This window comes from Colletotrichum abscissum (genome assembly GCF_030869225.1).
Source record: "Colletotrichum abscissum strain IMI 504890 chromosome Unknown Scaffold_8.1, whole genome shotgun sequence".
NCBI lineage: Eukaryota > Fungi > Ascomycota > Sordariomycetes > Glomerellales > Glomerellaceae > Colletotrichum > Colletotrichum abscissum.
Window position 1 is genome coordinate 863,720 of NW_026850525.1, and position 15,801 is coordinate 879,520.

The 15,801-nt window shown below is 53.1% G+C and overlaps 5 protein-coding genes across 5 annotated transcripts; 3 read left to right on the forward strand and 2 right to left on the reverse strand.

Annotated features, from left to right (window-relative positions):
- Window positions 1-3: 3 nt before the first annotated feature.
- Window positions 4-3,208, forward strand: CABS01_04284 (MCM2/3/5 family protein; the record flags this gene model as incomplete). Its single annotated transcript, XM_060537655.1, has 3 exons — window positions 4-391; window positions 444-2,572; window positions 2,627-3,208. The coding sequence occupies 3 exons, from the start codon at window positions 4-6 to the stop codon at window positions 3,206-3,208; spliced, it is 3,099 nt and encodes a 1,032-aa protein (XP_060390500.1).
- A 636-nt stretch (window positions 3,209-3,844) lies between these two features.
- CABS01_04285 (uncharacterized protein) lies at window positions 3,845-5,594 on the forward strand (the record flags this gene model as incomplete). The annotated part of the gene is made up of 10 exons (XM_060537656.1): window positions 3,845-3,889; window positions 3,970-3,999; window positions 4,083-4,173; window positions 4,245-4,286; window positions 4,367-4,521; window positions 4,610-4,647; window positions 4,717-4,854; window positions 4,926-5,174; window positions 5,287-5,457; window positions 5,540-5,594. 10 exons carry the CDS (start codon window positions 3,845-3,847, stop codon window positions 5,592-5,594), a joined length of 1,014 nt encoding a protein of 337 aa, XP_060390501.1.
- Window positions 5,595-6,981: 1,387 nt separating this feature from the next.
- Window positions 6,982-8,860, reverse strand: CABS01_04286 (cystathionine gamma-synthase; the record flags this gene model as incomplete). The annotated part of the gene is made up of 3 exons (XM_060537657.1): window positions 6,982-7,761; window positions 7,821-8,570; window positions 8,678-8,860. 3 exons carry the CDS (start codon window positions 8,858-8,860, stop codon window positions 6,982-6,984), a joined length of 1,713 nt encoding a protein of 570 aa, XP_060390502.1.
- Window positions 8,861-11,366: 2,506 nt separating this feature from the next.
- Window positions 11,367-12,444, forward strand: CABS01_04287 (UMP-CMP kinase; the record flags this gene model as incomplete). The annotated part of the gene is made up of 2 exons (XM_060537658.1): window positions 11,367-11,601; window positions 11,777-12,444. 2 exons carry the CDS (start codon window positions 11,367-11,369, stop codon window positions 12,442-12,444), a joined length of 903 nt encoding a protein of 300 aa, XP_060390503.1.
- Window positions 12,445-13,640: 1,196 nt separating this feature from the next.
- Window positions 13,641-15,113, reverse strand: CABS01_04288 (PCI domain-containing protein; the record flags this gene model as incomplete). The annotated part of the gene is made up of 2 exons (XM_060537659.1): window positions 13,641-14,466; window positions 14,545-15,113. 2 exons carry the CDS (start codon window positions 15,111-15,113, stop codon window positions 13,641-13,643), a joined length of 1,395 nt encoding a protein of 464 aa, XP_060390504.1.
- Window positions 15,114-15,801: the final 688 nt, after the last annotated feature.

The window sequence follows — 15,801 nt, forward strand, 5'->3', positions numbered from 1 at the left end:
AAAATGTCTTCGCCTTCGAAAAGGTCGACGAGAAGCTCGACGGCCGGTGGAACTCCCCGCCGTTCTACGAGAAACAACCCGGACGCTGATCGCAGCACTCCCGCGCCGGCAGACGAAGAGGCGCAACAACGCCCTGCAGAGACCCCTCGTACAACCCGCCGGTCCCAGCTTGCATCCAGCCCTCTGTTCTATGAATCCTCTCCGGCACAGTCTGCCAATGGTCGTCGCAATGCACCTGCCAATGGCGATGTTTCGTCTCCTTTGCGCAACATGAGCAACAGCCAGAGCACCGCCGCTGGGCCTGCTCCCAGCTCACCGCTGCGTCAAGACATTGACACCCAATCCACCGGTGATGGAGATAGGACACCGCGTGCGAGCGGTATGATGAGAGGTCAGCACTTCATTGGTGTATGTGCGTGCAAAGTATTGACTTGTATGCCCAGAATCGTCACCAATCCGATACGAAGCCAGCTCCAGCCCGGGACCGATGCGGGCACCTCAGTCAGACTTGCGCAGCGAAAGCAGTGGCCTTTTTGTCTCTGATAGAGCATCTCGCTCCCGCAGAGGTGACATCAACTCAGAAGGCATCAGAACACCCCGCCGCCGCATTGTCTTGGATCCTCAAGGCAGAGTAACCACAGACGCCCCGGGCTCCGATGCACTTTCATTCAGCAACCCAGACCCAAACACGTCAGAGGCAGATCGTCTTGGTGGGCAAGGAGAGAGTGCCATTTGGGGTACCACGGTTTCAGTCGACGACACCTTCGCAGCCTTCAAAGATTTCCTCAGGCACTTCACACGGAAATACCAGCTGTACAGGGAGGGCTGGACCGAAGCAGAGGTTCAGAATGCCCCTGACGCCGAGTCCAAGCCCTACTGGGAGGCTTTGGAAAACATGCTTCTTCTCGGTACCGCCAGGCTCCATCTCAACGTCGCCGATCTGAACACCTACCCCCCGACACGCAAGCTCTGGTACCACCTCCAAGCCTACCCGCAAGAAATCGTCCCCATCATGGATCAGTCAGTGAGCGACATGATGGTAGAGCTGGCAAGAGCTGAAGACCAAAGACAACGTGCCTCTCAGAGCAGTGCTGGCGATGCGGCTAGGCGCAGCAACACTGCACCCAGCTCCGAGATTGCCTTCCCGAGCTCAGACCATGCTGGCTCTGATGCCCCGACACCGCGACCTACTATGGACCTCCCTTCCAAGGAAGACGAGGTTTCTGGCTTGCTTTACATGGTCCGGCCTTTCGGACTGGACAAGACGACCAACCTTCGAGACCTGAACCCCTCAGATATGGACAGACTCATCACCATCAAGGGTCTTGTCATCCGCACCACGCCAGTCATCCCAGACATGAAGGATGCGTTCTTCCGTTGCAGTGTTTGCAATCACTCGGTCAACGTTGGTCTCGATAGAGGCAAAATCCGCGAGCCTACTGAGTGCCCGCGTACTCGCTGCGCATCCAAGAACTCCATGCAGATTATCCACAACCGTTGTGTCTTCGACGACAAGCAGGTGATCAAGCTTCAGGAGACCCCCGATGCGGTTCCTGCCGGACAGACGCCCCACTCAGTCTCGGTTTGTGTGTACAACGAGTTGGTGGACTTCTGCAAAGCTGGTGACCGTGTTGAGCTTACGGGTATTTTCCGCGTCAACCCTGTGCGTGTGAATCCTCGCCAAAGAACCATCAAGAGTATCTACAAAACATATGTCGATGTGTTGCATGTTCAAAAGGTGGACAAGAAGAGGATGGGAGTCGACACTTCGACCCTCGGCCTTGAAGGTGAAGAAGAAGAGTCTGGCAACGACCCCAACATGGAAGAAACCAAGAAGATCAGCCCAGAGGAGGAAGAGAAGATTAAGGAGACCGCTGCCAGGCCAGACATCTACGATCTTCTTTCTCGCTCACTCGCCCCATCTATCTACGAGATGGACGACGTGAAGAAGGGAATTTTGCTGCAACTATTCGGTGGCACCAACAAGACTTTCACCAAGGGTGGCAGCCCCAGATACAGAGGCGATATCAACGTCTTGCTCTGCGGTGACCCTTCGACGTCCAAGTCCCAGATTCTCTCCTACGTGCACAAGATTGCTCCTCGCGGTGTGTACACCAGCGGAAAGGGCTCCTCGGCTGTTGGTCTCACTGCGTACGTCACTAGAGATCCCGAGACTCGCCAGCTTGTTCTTGAGTCTGGTGCCCTGGTCTTATCTGACGGCGGTGTTTGCTGCATCGACGAGTTTGACAAGATGTCGGAATCAACTCGTTCTGTTCTCCACGAAGTGATGGAACAACAGACGGTATCCGTTGCCAAGGCCGGCATCATCACCACCTTGAACGCCCGAACGAGTATTCTGGCTTCTGCCAACCCGATTGGCAGTCGTTACAACCCTGACCTGCCCGTACCTCAGAACATCGACCTGCCTCCCACTCTGCTCTCTCGTTTCGATTTGGTCTACCTCATTCTCGATCGCGCAGATGAGAAGAGCGATGCTCGTCTTGCTCGCCATCTGCTTTCCTTGTACCTGGAAGATAACCCGGAGTCTGCCCAGCAGAAGGATGATATTCTCGTAAGTACCCGTTGTTAGCTCCCATCGTTTCAACAGTTTCTGACCTGTATCCAGCCTGTTGAGTTCCTCACCACCTACATCTCCTACGCTCGCTCGCAAATACAGCCTACCATCGCCCAAGATGCCGCTCAAGAGTTGGTCAACCAATACCTTGAGATGCGCAAGCTCGGCCAGGATGTCCGCGCTGCGGAGAAGCGTATCACTGCTACTACTCGTCAACTTGAGTCCATGATTCGTCTGTCTGAGGCTCACGCCAAGACGCGTCTTTCTACAACAGTTGTTCGCGAGGACGTCATGGAAGCCGCCCGCCTCATTCGCTCTGCCTTGAAGACTGCTGCCACCGACTCCCAGGGTCGCATCGACATGAGTCTCCTGACGGAGGGCACGAGCGCTGCCGATCGCCGCAAGAAGGAGGAGATCAAGAACGCCGTGCTCCACCTACTCGACGAGCTGACCAGCAATGGACAGACCGTCAAGTGGGCCGAGGTTGCACGGAGGCTCAGCGAGTCGGCTAGCATGCCGATTGAGCAGAGCGACTTCAACGAGACGATGCGGACGTTGGAGATGGAGGGTCTTATTATGGTTAGCGGCGAAGGCGCTAGGAGAACTGTCAGGAGAGTGACTGCGATGGTGTAAGAGAGCATTTTTGGGAGGAATAGAAAAATGGTGTGACGCCCTTGTAGATGAGATTATGTGGAATGTGTGGGCTTCTGATACGTTGGGCCCGGTGAGGAAGGGAAAGTTTGGCGTTGGTCTTTAGTGTTCTCATCCATTTGACAAGCTGCAGGACTACTTGCAGAGAAATATATAATGAAGCCAAAGCACGTTGTAGCAGATCTTACGAATTTGAGCGACTGTTGAGATGTAAAGCATAACCAATCTGCAAAGTCCACGGCTTTCTGAGAAAGCACGACTTGATCGCAGGTCTCCTGCAATAAAAGCAATTCTGGAAATATCTCCACAGTTGAATCCTTGCAAATGAGCAGAAAAGGTAACCGAGCCGTTGACACGTATATGCATGTTGGTTGGTATCGCGGGTATGTGGTTTCATCCGTCCGTCTTGGAAGAGGGGTTCATTGCCCGTATATTCGAAGGTAAAAGGGGCGCTTCTCCTCGTTCTATCGTTCGACTTATTTGATCATATTACACTGATGTGAGCCAGATCTCGACTCTGTTGTGAAGAGTTGTATTGAAACCTAGTCGAAGATACCAGGCATCGACTGAGGCTCGAGCAACACGAATCAGCTCATAAGCAGTCGTACGCTACCAAATATGGCTGAGATCACCCACGAGGTTGTGATCGTGCCAGGAGATGAGGTCTGTATTCTGTCCTACAAACTATTAGTGGCTAACAAAAATTTGCGAGCTCGATACTCACCTTTCTCTCTTCGTACTAGGCTTCTGAACACGATGTGTCGGATCTCGAGGTAGGCCAACCTGTATTCTTTAACCTGTTACCATCAGCTCTGTGCGGTGGCATGGTGTTGTACTGTCTCTGACATACCATCAGAGCATCGCGTCCTCGAGCACAAGCATCACCGCATCTATCCTCGACTACCGCATCGAGAATGGCAGAACCTATCATCGATACAAGGACGGCAGTACGATGCATCTCACTCTGTTTCAAGAGTCAAAACATGTACGGGGTCTGAATAACTAAGACTAAACGCAGAATACATCTTTCCCAACGACGCAAGAGAGAGTGACAGATTAGGTATGCGTCGCTTTCCTGATGCGCTCGCACTGGAGGCAGCATATAATCTGATTGACCGATTCCCTGATTTCGAAGAATAGATCAACAACATGAGATCTTCATCTACACTCTCGATGGCAAACTCGGCCTCGCCCCTCCCTGCAAGCCGGACTCTAAAGTGGGCCGCGTTCTCGATGTCGGGACTGGGACCGGGGTCTGGGCCGTTGATTTCGGAGACTTGCATCCCGAATCTGAGGTAGCTTTGCAGCCCTTCTCCTCTGCAGCCCCTGAACTTGCTTGACATGACGATCCGCGCTTCTAACATACTATCATTACGTTTCCAGATTCTGGGCATCGATCTCTCTGCTCCTCAGCAGGAATTGTAAGTCAGATTTGCGTATCAAGCGAGTAACTCATCCAGTTTCGTCGGAACTGATCTAAATGAGTCAAGTGTGCCTCCCAATGTGAGGTTCGAGATAGACGATATCGAAGAAGAGTGGACGTACTCGGAACCATTCAACTACATCCACAGCCGCTTTATGAACGCCAGCGTTGCAAATTGGAAAGAATACCTCAAAAAATGCTACGAGTCTGTCATTTTTTTTTTTAACTATATCCGCTCACTTCACGAATCGGACGACTGACTGGCCTTGGCCTTAGCAACATTGCACCAGGCGGGTACCTTGAACTTCTCGAAAATCAAGTCGACCCCGTATCTGACGACAATACCCTTCCGAAAGACTCTTCGATACACGAGTACGTCAACCTCATCCGTTCTGGGTCCGAAAAGATGGGCCGTGTGTTCGTCGACGTATCTACCCTTAAAAGTCTTGTTGTTGAGGCTGGATTTGTCGACGTCGAGCTACGGATTTTCAAGTGGCCTATGAACAGCTGGCCCGAAGATGAAAAGTGTGGCGCTTTCTTTCACTTCTCTCCTAATAAACCGTTCCATCGGAGAGAACACGTTTTGTCATCTTTCCAGGTCTGAAAATATACTTGGGCTGACACTTCCTTGTCATAGATACAAAAAACTCGGCCTCTGGTGCTACGAGAACTTCTCCAGCAATCTCGAAGCCGTGTGTATGGCGCTTCTCACCCGTGTCCACTGCTGGACCCGCGACGAAGTCAATGTGTTTCTCGTCGATGTCCGCAAAGATTTGAAGAATAGAAGCTATCACGCCTACTTTCCCATGTTAGTATCGATTCCTGTCTTTTTTCTATTCCCGCCACAAGCCTTCCAAAGTCTACGTTTGTGCTAATTGCCCTGGTGCCAGCTACTCAGTTATTGGCCGTAAGGCCGAGAAGGAAGAGGCCGCAACTTCTGCTTAGTGCTGGGCAGGGGTTCTCGCCGCATAGATAAACGGCTACTGTGCATAGATGGCTACTTTGAATGTACAGCAAGGCTTACTGATGAAGTTCAGCTAGGGACATGGGCATATGGAGAGAGGAGCAGAATTTCGACATAGCGAATATACACGCAACTTACGAATAGCAATGCAAATTCACAAAAGAGGTATGGGCTGTGCAAAGACCTACTCAAATCATAGCCAGGTGCTGAGCCTGTATGAGCATACAGGTAATTAGACTGGATCCAAAGCATATCGTAATAGACTCTTTCAAATTTCGAGCGAGTGTTGAGGTGCAGACTCTCGTCGATTGGTAAGACCTACGTGCATCTTGGCTATTGTTCTATGAGACATGAAACATTACGTTCATCTTTACAACGCCGGAAATAATGATGTTCTTTTGATGATGTATATTCTTAGCCAATGCAAAGGACTACTTTCTCGTAACTTCTCATCCCCATTGAGTGTTCTGCCGAATACCACGAAACCAGTATCAACGACCCAACATCTTTGACTTAATTTAAAACTAAGAAAGAGGTTTTCTCAAGGCCTTTTTCTTAATATATACCGAAGTACTCGAAGGGTTTATTGGCCTTTCGAGTACGCACATGGACAGTTCTAGAGCAGTTCGTACATAAAGTAGACTCAGTACGCCAGAAGGTCTTAGTTCCTAGTCGACAAACGCCGTTCCTGGGGCCATTCGTTCTGCTATCCGCCGTCTCGGACAGGGCCACTAGACGTTGCGTGTGAACTGCCAGATAGCATCGCTGTACTGGAAGCCTACAAAAAGTTGAGAACATCCGGGTTGACAGTGGAATGAGCGGCTCTATGGCTCTCCCAAGCTCTGCACAAACTCCAACCATATCAGCGTAGTTCACGATAGTTTCCCAAAAGCTGAGCACCCAGCAGGCTGAGCCTTCTATGGATTCGATTCGTGTCTGCTTGGCTTCTCCGCGCCCAATAGTCTTGGGGTGAGCCTTCTCGGCATTTGTTACACGCAGAGCCCACCAGAGAAAGTAAAAAGCTGTGTAAAAGACGGCGAGCGAAGAAAGCAGATCCAGCTGACAGCAACCTAGACTTGTATAACGACGAGAGATTCTTCCCAAACACTAATCGGACTGTTGCAACTGTAATGATAAATTTCAACACTTTCTTTCACTGAAAGATAGGTGTAGGTCTCCTGGTCCGCCTAGACAGCCCGGGTCTTCTACCCTAACGTTGATGAGAGTCTGGCTAGGCGGCAGTGTGCCAGACATTCCACAGAAACGCTGATCCCATGGACCACAAATATAGGGTAGAATTTTAATGTGCTTTATTGATAGAGAGTTCTGTTCCGCTGCGAAATCAGCCCAGCTATACAAGACAAACTGCTAGGCAGAAACACCAAGACCAGCAGCAGCCTCCACGGTCGTAGGTCCCTCCGCCAACTTTGCCTTAACCTCCCTCGCAACAGCCAACGCATCATCCAGTGTATCAAGAAGGTCCTGGACATCCTCCAACCCAGCAGAGATACGCACCGTCTCCTCCAAAATCCCGTACGACCGATGGAACGCCGCCTCTTCGGGGTCCTTTCCGAACGCGAGCGTGTTATACGCTAGGCAAAGAGTACGGTGCGCGCCGAGATGGGGACCGGGGTAAAACGCCAGGCGGTCGTAAAAGGCGCGCGCGGCCTCGACGGAGTCAAAGTCGACGCTCAGTAGACAGCCCGCGCCTGGTTCAGGGAGTTCTGGTGTCGGTTTACGGAGGAAGGACTTATAGGTTTCGTAGTCGGGAAGGACGGAGGGATAGAGGACTTTCACGACTCCTGATCCAGGGTTCTTGGAGGCTTCGGCGTGGAGATGAGCGGCCATGGCGGCAGCGTTGCGGTTCAGGATCGCGGTGCGCGGGAGGTAGTCTTCCGAATTGGAGAGGAGGACCTCGGCGTCGCCGATGAAGAGCTCGTTGTGATGGGTTTTGGACCAGAGGGGGTGGAGGGCGGAGTAGTGTGATGAGAGCGGGTTGAGGACGATGCTACCGCCCATGACGTTTGCGTAGCCCGAGAAGGATTTTGTGAGCGAGGAGATGAGAATGTCAGACTGGGGCAGGATGTCGATGTTGCTGAAGGAACCGACTGTATCGTCGAGCACGAGGACGAAGTTGTGCTTTTGGGACTATGTGAGGTGTTAACTAGGTACATTAACCCCTAATATCTAATGATTTGGTCACTTACAAGCTTTCTGATACGGTTGATATCAGTGCTGGCTAGCAGAGGGTTATTGGGAAACTCGGCGATGACATAGCTCACGTCCCTGCCAGAGGCCGCTTCTGCGTCAAGCCAAGACTCAAACTCGTCGACGCCCTTCTTATCGACAGGGCCAAAGTGCTTGTAGCCCTGCGGCGAGGAGTCTTGGAGATAGTGAACGGTACTGTGGAAGGCAATCCCGAGAATCACGACGCTGCCAGGGCGATACTCAAGCAGAGTCCTATGGGCGGCGAAGATGGCGGCCATACCCGTGGGGTACAAAAACACGTCTCTGGCCTCAGCTTTCACCTGGTCCGGATCGATCGCGGCCCGGTGAATGAGTCCAGTGATGCGTTCCCTCAGCTTACCGTGCGCCTCGCCCTCGGGTAGATACTTTGTCGGCGGCGGCGAATCTCCCGCACCTTCGAAGTCAACCTCTTTCAAGGACTCAATGTCCTCCAGGAGCTTCTCCGCCAGACGGATCGAGACGCCTATGCCCGGGTTCTGCCAGGCGCCAATGACGCCAGGGGTCTTGGGCATGGGATAAGTGACTAGGTAAAGACGCACATCGCCGACATCTACGCATCGGTAGCTCAGGTCCTCATCAGTCAGGACGTGCTGCTTTCGGTGAGGGTGAAGAGCGTGGGCGCGCACGGTGGCGAAGGAGGCCGGTGAGGTGAAGAAGAGTGCTCCGTGGCCTTCAGGGGTTTTAATCTTTGCGCAGATGGCCATGAGCGCCTTTTTTGGTTCTGTCAGCTGAGTTCTCCAATATGGTGCTTTCCTTACAAAAGGGCCCTAGATTGGTGTTGTCGATTCAGGGGGTCTCTAGAATGAACAAGACGGACCTTGGAGACGGGCCCGAATGGCCCAAATCTCGGGTATATGTGAACAACGCGAGCCATAGTGGCTCGGTCTCCCTCTCGAAACTTGATTGCATTTTCCCATCCTGGCGCGTAGGTGGTTATACCATACTGCGTCTCCGGTGGTACGCAGTGCCCGAATTCAGCATTGGGCTTGAGTACGGGCATTGTTGAAGCTTATTGTAGGGTGGATATTTGATAAATTCTTTTGTAAAGAAACGACGGGCTGGGTGTAAATGATAAAGTCTTGGAACCTGATGATTTGATATCTCCGCGGGCTCACGGCCGTTGGACCATTTGAGGATCCCGACGTCTTTATCAATAAGACCCCGCGTCTAGCGTGGCCCCAAGGAGGAGCTGGAGAGCTTCGTGAGGGGCAGCTAAGACAAAGTGGAACTCGCTCTTCGCCAAAACTTGTCTTACTCTTTCGCGGTACAGCCACTCGGAGTTATCAGCCTCTCAGCTTCTCGGGCGATTCGCATGTAAGCCCTATGCCGATTTCGAGCTGAACATGATCCTGCAAGTTCGATCCTTCGTAGTTCTCCAATTGCGATTTGAGATTCTCCGCGGCTCGCTTGTGCTTATTTTCTCTAAGGTTTCTGGCAGGATAAGCATTTCGTGGATTCCAATGATATGGAGATGGGACTTGCCTTAATAGGCAAGCTTGGTCAATCCTTATTTGATAGGGTCGAGTGATGTGGCATACACGATGCGTTGGATTTACGTGAGATGTAGACAACCAATGATGTGGCATGAGCCTTGAGCCACGAGCTTTGAGTGTGCTTCTGTCAACGATGCCGTTGGCGACAACAATATATCGATTGCGGCATATCGAACGATATTGTTCAATGCCTCATAGGTTCAGATTTCACTCACTCAGTGTCATATCGCAAGCTCTTTCGGTCTGCAATTTCTTACAAAGCACGTGTCCAATATTTGGGACATTATCATTCACGTAGTGCTAAGGGCTTCCCTTATACCTCCAGAAGAGCCGTTCATCAGAGCTTTCAGTGATACTAACACGAATTGTTGAAGCTTGGGCATGTCACATTACTTGGATAAGTGTTATATCCTTTCACCCAGCATGTATGATATACTCACGTACGGCGATAAGTAAATATGAGGTCAATATTCATAGATGAATACGATCTGGCCTCTACAAATCTTCGTCTTGGGCAGGTGACCTCACCTCCTCCCTCACTGTTCAATACGCACCTTGATGGACACTCATCTGATACCTGCCCACTTCCTTATAGGCGCCAAAGACGAGTGAGCTGTCAACAAGCACCGTCCGTTGTAGTCGATGGCCGAGCGGTATGATTTTGGCAAAGAACATATGTTGGCTCACGGTCCTACATAATGCCATGGATAGCTTGTCTTCCCCCCCCTCTCCGTACAAAGGTCGCGGGTCGAGCCAAGATCATCCCGCCGGACCGCATTTGCAGCCGTGTAAGATGTTGACTTACTCGAGCTTTGCATGACCGGCATCGCAGATTGGGCTGCGCTGTAGCATTTCGAAGCCCGGCAAACTCAAGCCAGCATGACGAGCATGAGACAGCCAAGCACTCACATTTTTTGTCAATTATGCTGATGGAGGCCTCGCAGGCACGACGCGGTATAAACGTTTGTTGTCGGGTTTTCGCCCACAACCCAAGTCACGCCGGTGAAGTTTGCCGCCCGCAACTTTCATCCGCCCGAGTCCGCGCTTGTGTTGGCAAGGCTGTAATCGGATCATGCGGGCGAGGCCTCCGTCAGGAGACGACCCGGTAGCTGGGATGACCACCAAACCAGACTCATGACAAACACATGCACCATAACTACTTTCCTCGCTCGACCATGTGATCAGGGAACCCTAGTCTGATAGCACCTTGTAATTAACGACTGTGATATATTCAGGGAGTAATTGTTAATGTGGCATGATTGAAACAAAGTCCCATGAATGAGCCAAAGTACGGAATGTAGCCAAGTGAGACGGTCTGTTGAATAGCTGTAAGTTTGGCTAGCTCCCGTGGAGGGACAGGAAATGCGAGAAGATATCTTAGTCTTCAAATAAGTTCAGAGACTCAGTCTACCAGACGCAGCATCTTCGCCGTGTAGGAAGTAGACGTCAGCGATTGGTCCCAGCGACGGAAGAAGCGCACGGGAAGAACGGACGTCCCTTGGCTTCCAAAGATATGTAAGAATAAGACGGCTTCAACAAACGGACGAAAGCTTATCTCAATGATGTTCAACGATATTTCCACGTGACAGCGCCAGAACCCCAGTACTGTTGCCAAGTGGACATACGTCAGTGTGGTCAGGGGTCATGAGGTCGGGCGGTCTGGAAGCCCAGGTGCCAGAATACCAATCCCAATCCCCAATTGCCCTCAAATCTGCCCCACTCTCAGGAGGTGACGGGACCGTCCAAAATTGTGCCACGCCAACACTTCCCTACCTTAGCTGACCCTAGCAGCAGTGCGTGAACGCAGGACAGGTTTCGAAACCACCATCCACCAACCACCACCACACGTTGTCACTCTTTTTTTCCCTCTCTCTCGTTGTCCTTGGTGTAGCCGCAGCCCTCGTCACTTTGCATTGACAAGCCTCCATACCTTATTCATTCTCACCCCCCCGAACTAGCCGCTTGCCGCCCGCCAAACCCGCGCCTACCTCGCCATCTTATAGCCCCGTCATCATGCACTCCTTTGCGCCCCGTCTGCTCTCCCGAGCTTCCTCTTCCCCAATCCGCTCTTCTAATATCCTCACTTCCACTTCTCGCTCTTCTCTTCGTCTTCAACAGCGACTCCCGGCCCGTCGCTTCTACTCCTCGGAACCCCCTAAGAAGTCCTCGGGCGTCAAGTTCTGGCCCTTCCTCGTTGTTGTCGGTGCCGGTAGCTTTGCTTACAAGCTCCTCGTCGATCAAAGAGCAGGTAAGCTATCTTTGTCTAACCCTGATACCCCCCAAAGCAGCTTCCTAGGCCCCAAGCATGATCTTGTCGCTTTCGTCCACAGGATGAGCACAGAAACGATGTTCCAATTCTTTCAGTAGCTTAATCAAGCTGTGCAATCACGAGACAGAGGCTCAACTGACAAAAACACCTACAGAGATGGCCTCCCTCCCCGCCCCCGAGGCAAAGCAAGGCCTTCCCGCCCCAGCAAAGTCGACCCCGACCTTCTCCCCCGCCGACGTGACCGTCCTCTTCGTCCTCGGCGGTCCCGGCGCCGGCAAGGGAACCCAGTGCGCCCGCCTCGTCTCCGACTACGGCTTCACCCACCTCTCGGCCGGCGACCTCCTCCGCGCAGAGCAAGACCGCCCCGGCTCCCAGTTCGGCCAGCTCATCAAGGACTACATCAAGGACGGCCTCATCGTACCCATGGAAGTCACCGTCCAGCTGCTCGAGAACGCCATGACGGAGACGATCAAGAACAACCCGGGCAACAAGGCCCGCTTCCTCATCGACGGCTTCCCCCGCAAGATGGACCAGGCCGTCAAGTTCGAAGAGGCCGTCTGCCCCGCCAAGCTGGTGCTCTTCTACGACTGCCCCGAGGACGTCATGGAGAGCCGCCTGCTCGAGCGCGGCAAGACGAGCGGTCGCGCTGACGATAACGCCGAGAGCATCCGCAAGCGCTTCCGCACCTTTGTCGAGACGAGCATGCCCGTCGTGGATTACTTTGAAAGGGAGGGCCGCGTCGTCAAGCTCGATGCTACGCCTTCGCCGCAGGACGTGTACAGCAAGACGCGCTCCGAGCTCTCCAAGCGTTTGGGCATCTGAGTTTGGGGGTTGAGGAGGAACCGACTTGGCGCTCTGCAACAGAGTTGCGGGTTACAGCTTAGATCGAATGGCGGGGGACTACGTGCACCTATGCTGGCTAAACAGTTTGGCCTGCGTTTCTCCTGGCTTCGCTCACGGCCTGCCATGATTAGAGATTTCGTCTTCTCTGCGTTGCAGGGCTGAAAGTGAACACCAGACTCCGAGATGAAGAAAAAAAAAAAAGAGGCAAAATGCAGAATTAGTCTAGAGAGGGGTGCGGTAGAGAAGGGTCAGGTCGTTTTTTTTTTTTTTGGCATAGACTCCGAGAAGAAGAGCCTTTCGCCATATGTGTGTGTGCTTGTATAAGAAGTTCCGGAGTCGAAAAAAGATTCCTTTTTTCTCTTTTGTTGTTTGTCTATTGTATATCTAGACATGTACTATTGAGTTTCTCAACCAAATCCTCGAAAAAGACAAATAAAAAGACTCGAGTATCAAATATGAATCATTGGCCCAGGCTCCCCTCTACCGTGAACCTCATGATGGTTGTAATGCCACCATGGCATGCCTACTAGGTGTGTCGTACAAAAGCTATGTTCAGCCGCGGACATATCAAGAGCTTTGTACATAGTTGGCAGTTGCTTTTCGATCAGGCGGCCGGTCACCAACAACAAAAGGAGCAGTATAGTGTCAAGGACAAGCAAGGCTAAAAAGACGTCTGTATCGTAAATCTCTTCGTTACGCCGGATTCATTCGGGGACCCCCCTAAATAAGTGTTAAAAAAAAAAAAGACCTTTTTGCTTTTCTTCTTCCCGCAATGCCGGCAGCAAAGCAAGTCATGTGCCACAGCGTCGAAAACTCGGAATCCATCCCTTTTTTCCATCACTGTTCCATGAAAACAAAAACAAAAAGCGTTGTCCCAGCTCTAAGGTATGGAAATCCGCGCGGGTCCCATATACGGTCCCAGGGACACCTAACTCTTCTCTCTCCTCGCCGTAATTACAATAAACACGAACGAAGTTTCCTCTCTCCCCTTTGGCCTCCCTGAAACCTTTTGATTCCTCTTTCGCCGTAATGTTTGGTGTTCGTTTCGGCCCATCGTTTTCCCCCTCGTCCCGCTTTGCATCCCCTTGAGCTGTGTGGATATCGCGAGGCGAGAAAAGTCAACTTAAGCAAAAAGGCAAGTTCCTCATCAACAGACCAGAATTCATGCCTCCCGCTTAGTCGTCATCCTCCGTCCGCTCCTTGGGCTCGCGCGGCTCTCTGGGCTCCCTAGGCTCACGGGGTTCCCTTGGCTCTCTGGGCTCGCGCTGCTGGTTGTTATCGCGACGTCCCTGGCCCCTCTGCTGACGGCCGCCCTCGCGACCGCCCTCGCCGCCGCCCTGCTGCTTGCGCTCCGCCTCCTGCGCCTCGCGCTCCTTCTGCGCCTTGGCGTTGGCCTGCTCCTTGCGGATGACGTCGTGCAGGTTCGTGAACGTGCCCTTCCACGAGTCAAGACGGGTGGCGAGCTCCTGCCATTGCCGCGTGCCAAAGACGCGGTAGGTGACCTTATGGACGAGGAAGACCTGGTCCTGCTGGGAGAGCTTGCCCTCGACGAGGCCGGCGCGGATCACGTCAATGGCCCACATCTCGACCTCCTCGGCGGGGACCTGGAGGGCCTTTGCGACGGCGGCGTACTCGATGCGGCGCGAGGTCGTCTGGGCGGCGAGGGAGGCGAAGGTCAGGAGGCGGATCTTGCGGTGGAGCTTGTCGTGGTCGAGGTCCTCCTTCTCGACGAAGCCAGAGTGCTCGTCGTTGAAGTCGTTGTAGTCCTCGAGGTCCTGCTCGGCGAAGACGTCGAGGAGCTGGGAGTAGATGGGGTGGGTTTCGGAGAGGTTCTGGACCGAGGGTATGCTGCGGATGTCCGTGAAGAGGTAGTGTGTGTTGGACAGGAGGGCGTCGCGGACCGCGCGGAGGGATAGCCTCTGGGCGTCCTCGGAGCCAATCTCCTCCTTGTCATCGGCGTCAAAGGTGCGCAGGGCCTTGAGAATGTACTCGTAGCTTTCCCTATCAAGGTGGGGCACATGCCGTCAGCACGTCTGATGTTCTCATCCCAAAAGTCTCGGGATATCGTAAAAAACTCACTCTTCCTTGCCAGCTTCCTTGGCAACCTCGGCAATCTCCTCGTACATCTGTCTCTGAAACTCCTCGCCGGTGGCCCACTCCTCGAACCAGCTGGGGAGGTGCTTCAGGTAGGGCTGGACGGCATCGTACATGGCGTGAGACTTGAGGAAGCGCAGGATGGCCATGAAGACGTTGAAGCGGATCGGGTTCTCGGGCGCGATGAGGTTGAAGACGGTGCTGAGGGCGTTGAGGCTCAGGCCGACGCCGTTGACGGGGCTCGAGGCGATGGGCTTGCTGAAGGCGCTGCACAGGGTGGGCAGGTGCTTCTTGGGCTCCTCGGACTGCAGGACGAGGTGGACCATCAGGTTCGAGGCGGCCGTGAACTCCTTCTCGGGCACCGAAGACAGCGCCGCCGACTTAGCCACCAGCTTGCTCAGGACCTCCTCCTTCTTGGCCTCGTTCTCGACAAGGGGCTTAATCTCGTCGGCGATGTGGAGGTACTCGGCCATCTCGCGGGCCAGCTCCTGGAAGGAACCATCGACGAACAGCAGCTGCGGCTGCGCCTGTTGTTGCTTCGCTCCCGCCGCCATGATTGTTTCCGATGTGGTGTTCGGGATTTTTGGGAGGGTCGACGACGAAGAGAGGGGGTGGGTGGGTTTCGAGGTCGGTGGTTTATGCGGTTGATCGGGGGGTTGGAGAGAAAAACCAAAAAGAGGAGGTTCTAAACCCGGGAAAAACCAGACGGCCGAAAGTGTGAGAAAGACAGAGAGAGGGGGCGTGTCGTTTGACAAAACGGAGACAGGGGGTCGGTCTGTCGTGCGGTGAGTCCAACTGCTTCGATTTGCGAAGGCCGACTCGTTCTACGTCGTCGTTGATGGAGGGGTGGTGGTAAGCAATTTTTTCTGCCACTTTCGCAGTTGTGCGAAAAACCGCAAATGGGGCCCTAGGCGAAGGCGGTGAACGAAGCGGGGTGCCAGCGTTCAACGTCGGGCGTTACACCAAATGCGCATCTACATCAAATCGTTCACTATGGCATGCTGTAATTCGCAAGAAAATCGAGGCAATGATATTTTCCAAGCAGGACATTCTGGAATCGATATTTTCATCTTGCTTGGAAAGTAGAAAAGAAACATAAATAGCAGAAAAAGAGTTGAGGGCCCAATGAAGACATGTCGTTGGTTCGGCCCCACCCCGTCCATCTGGACCGCCGGTGTGACCCGCAGCAGCCTGGCCGCCTCGTGTCCTCTCGGGGCCGATACATCGGTGGGTAATATCAGT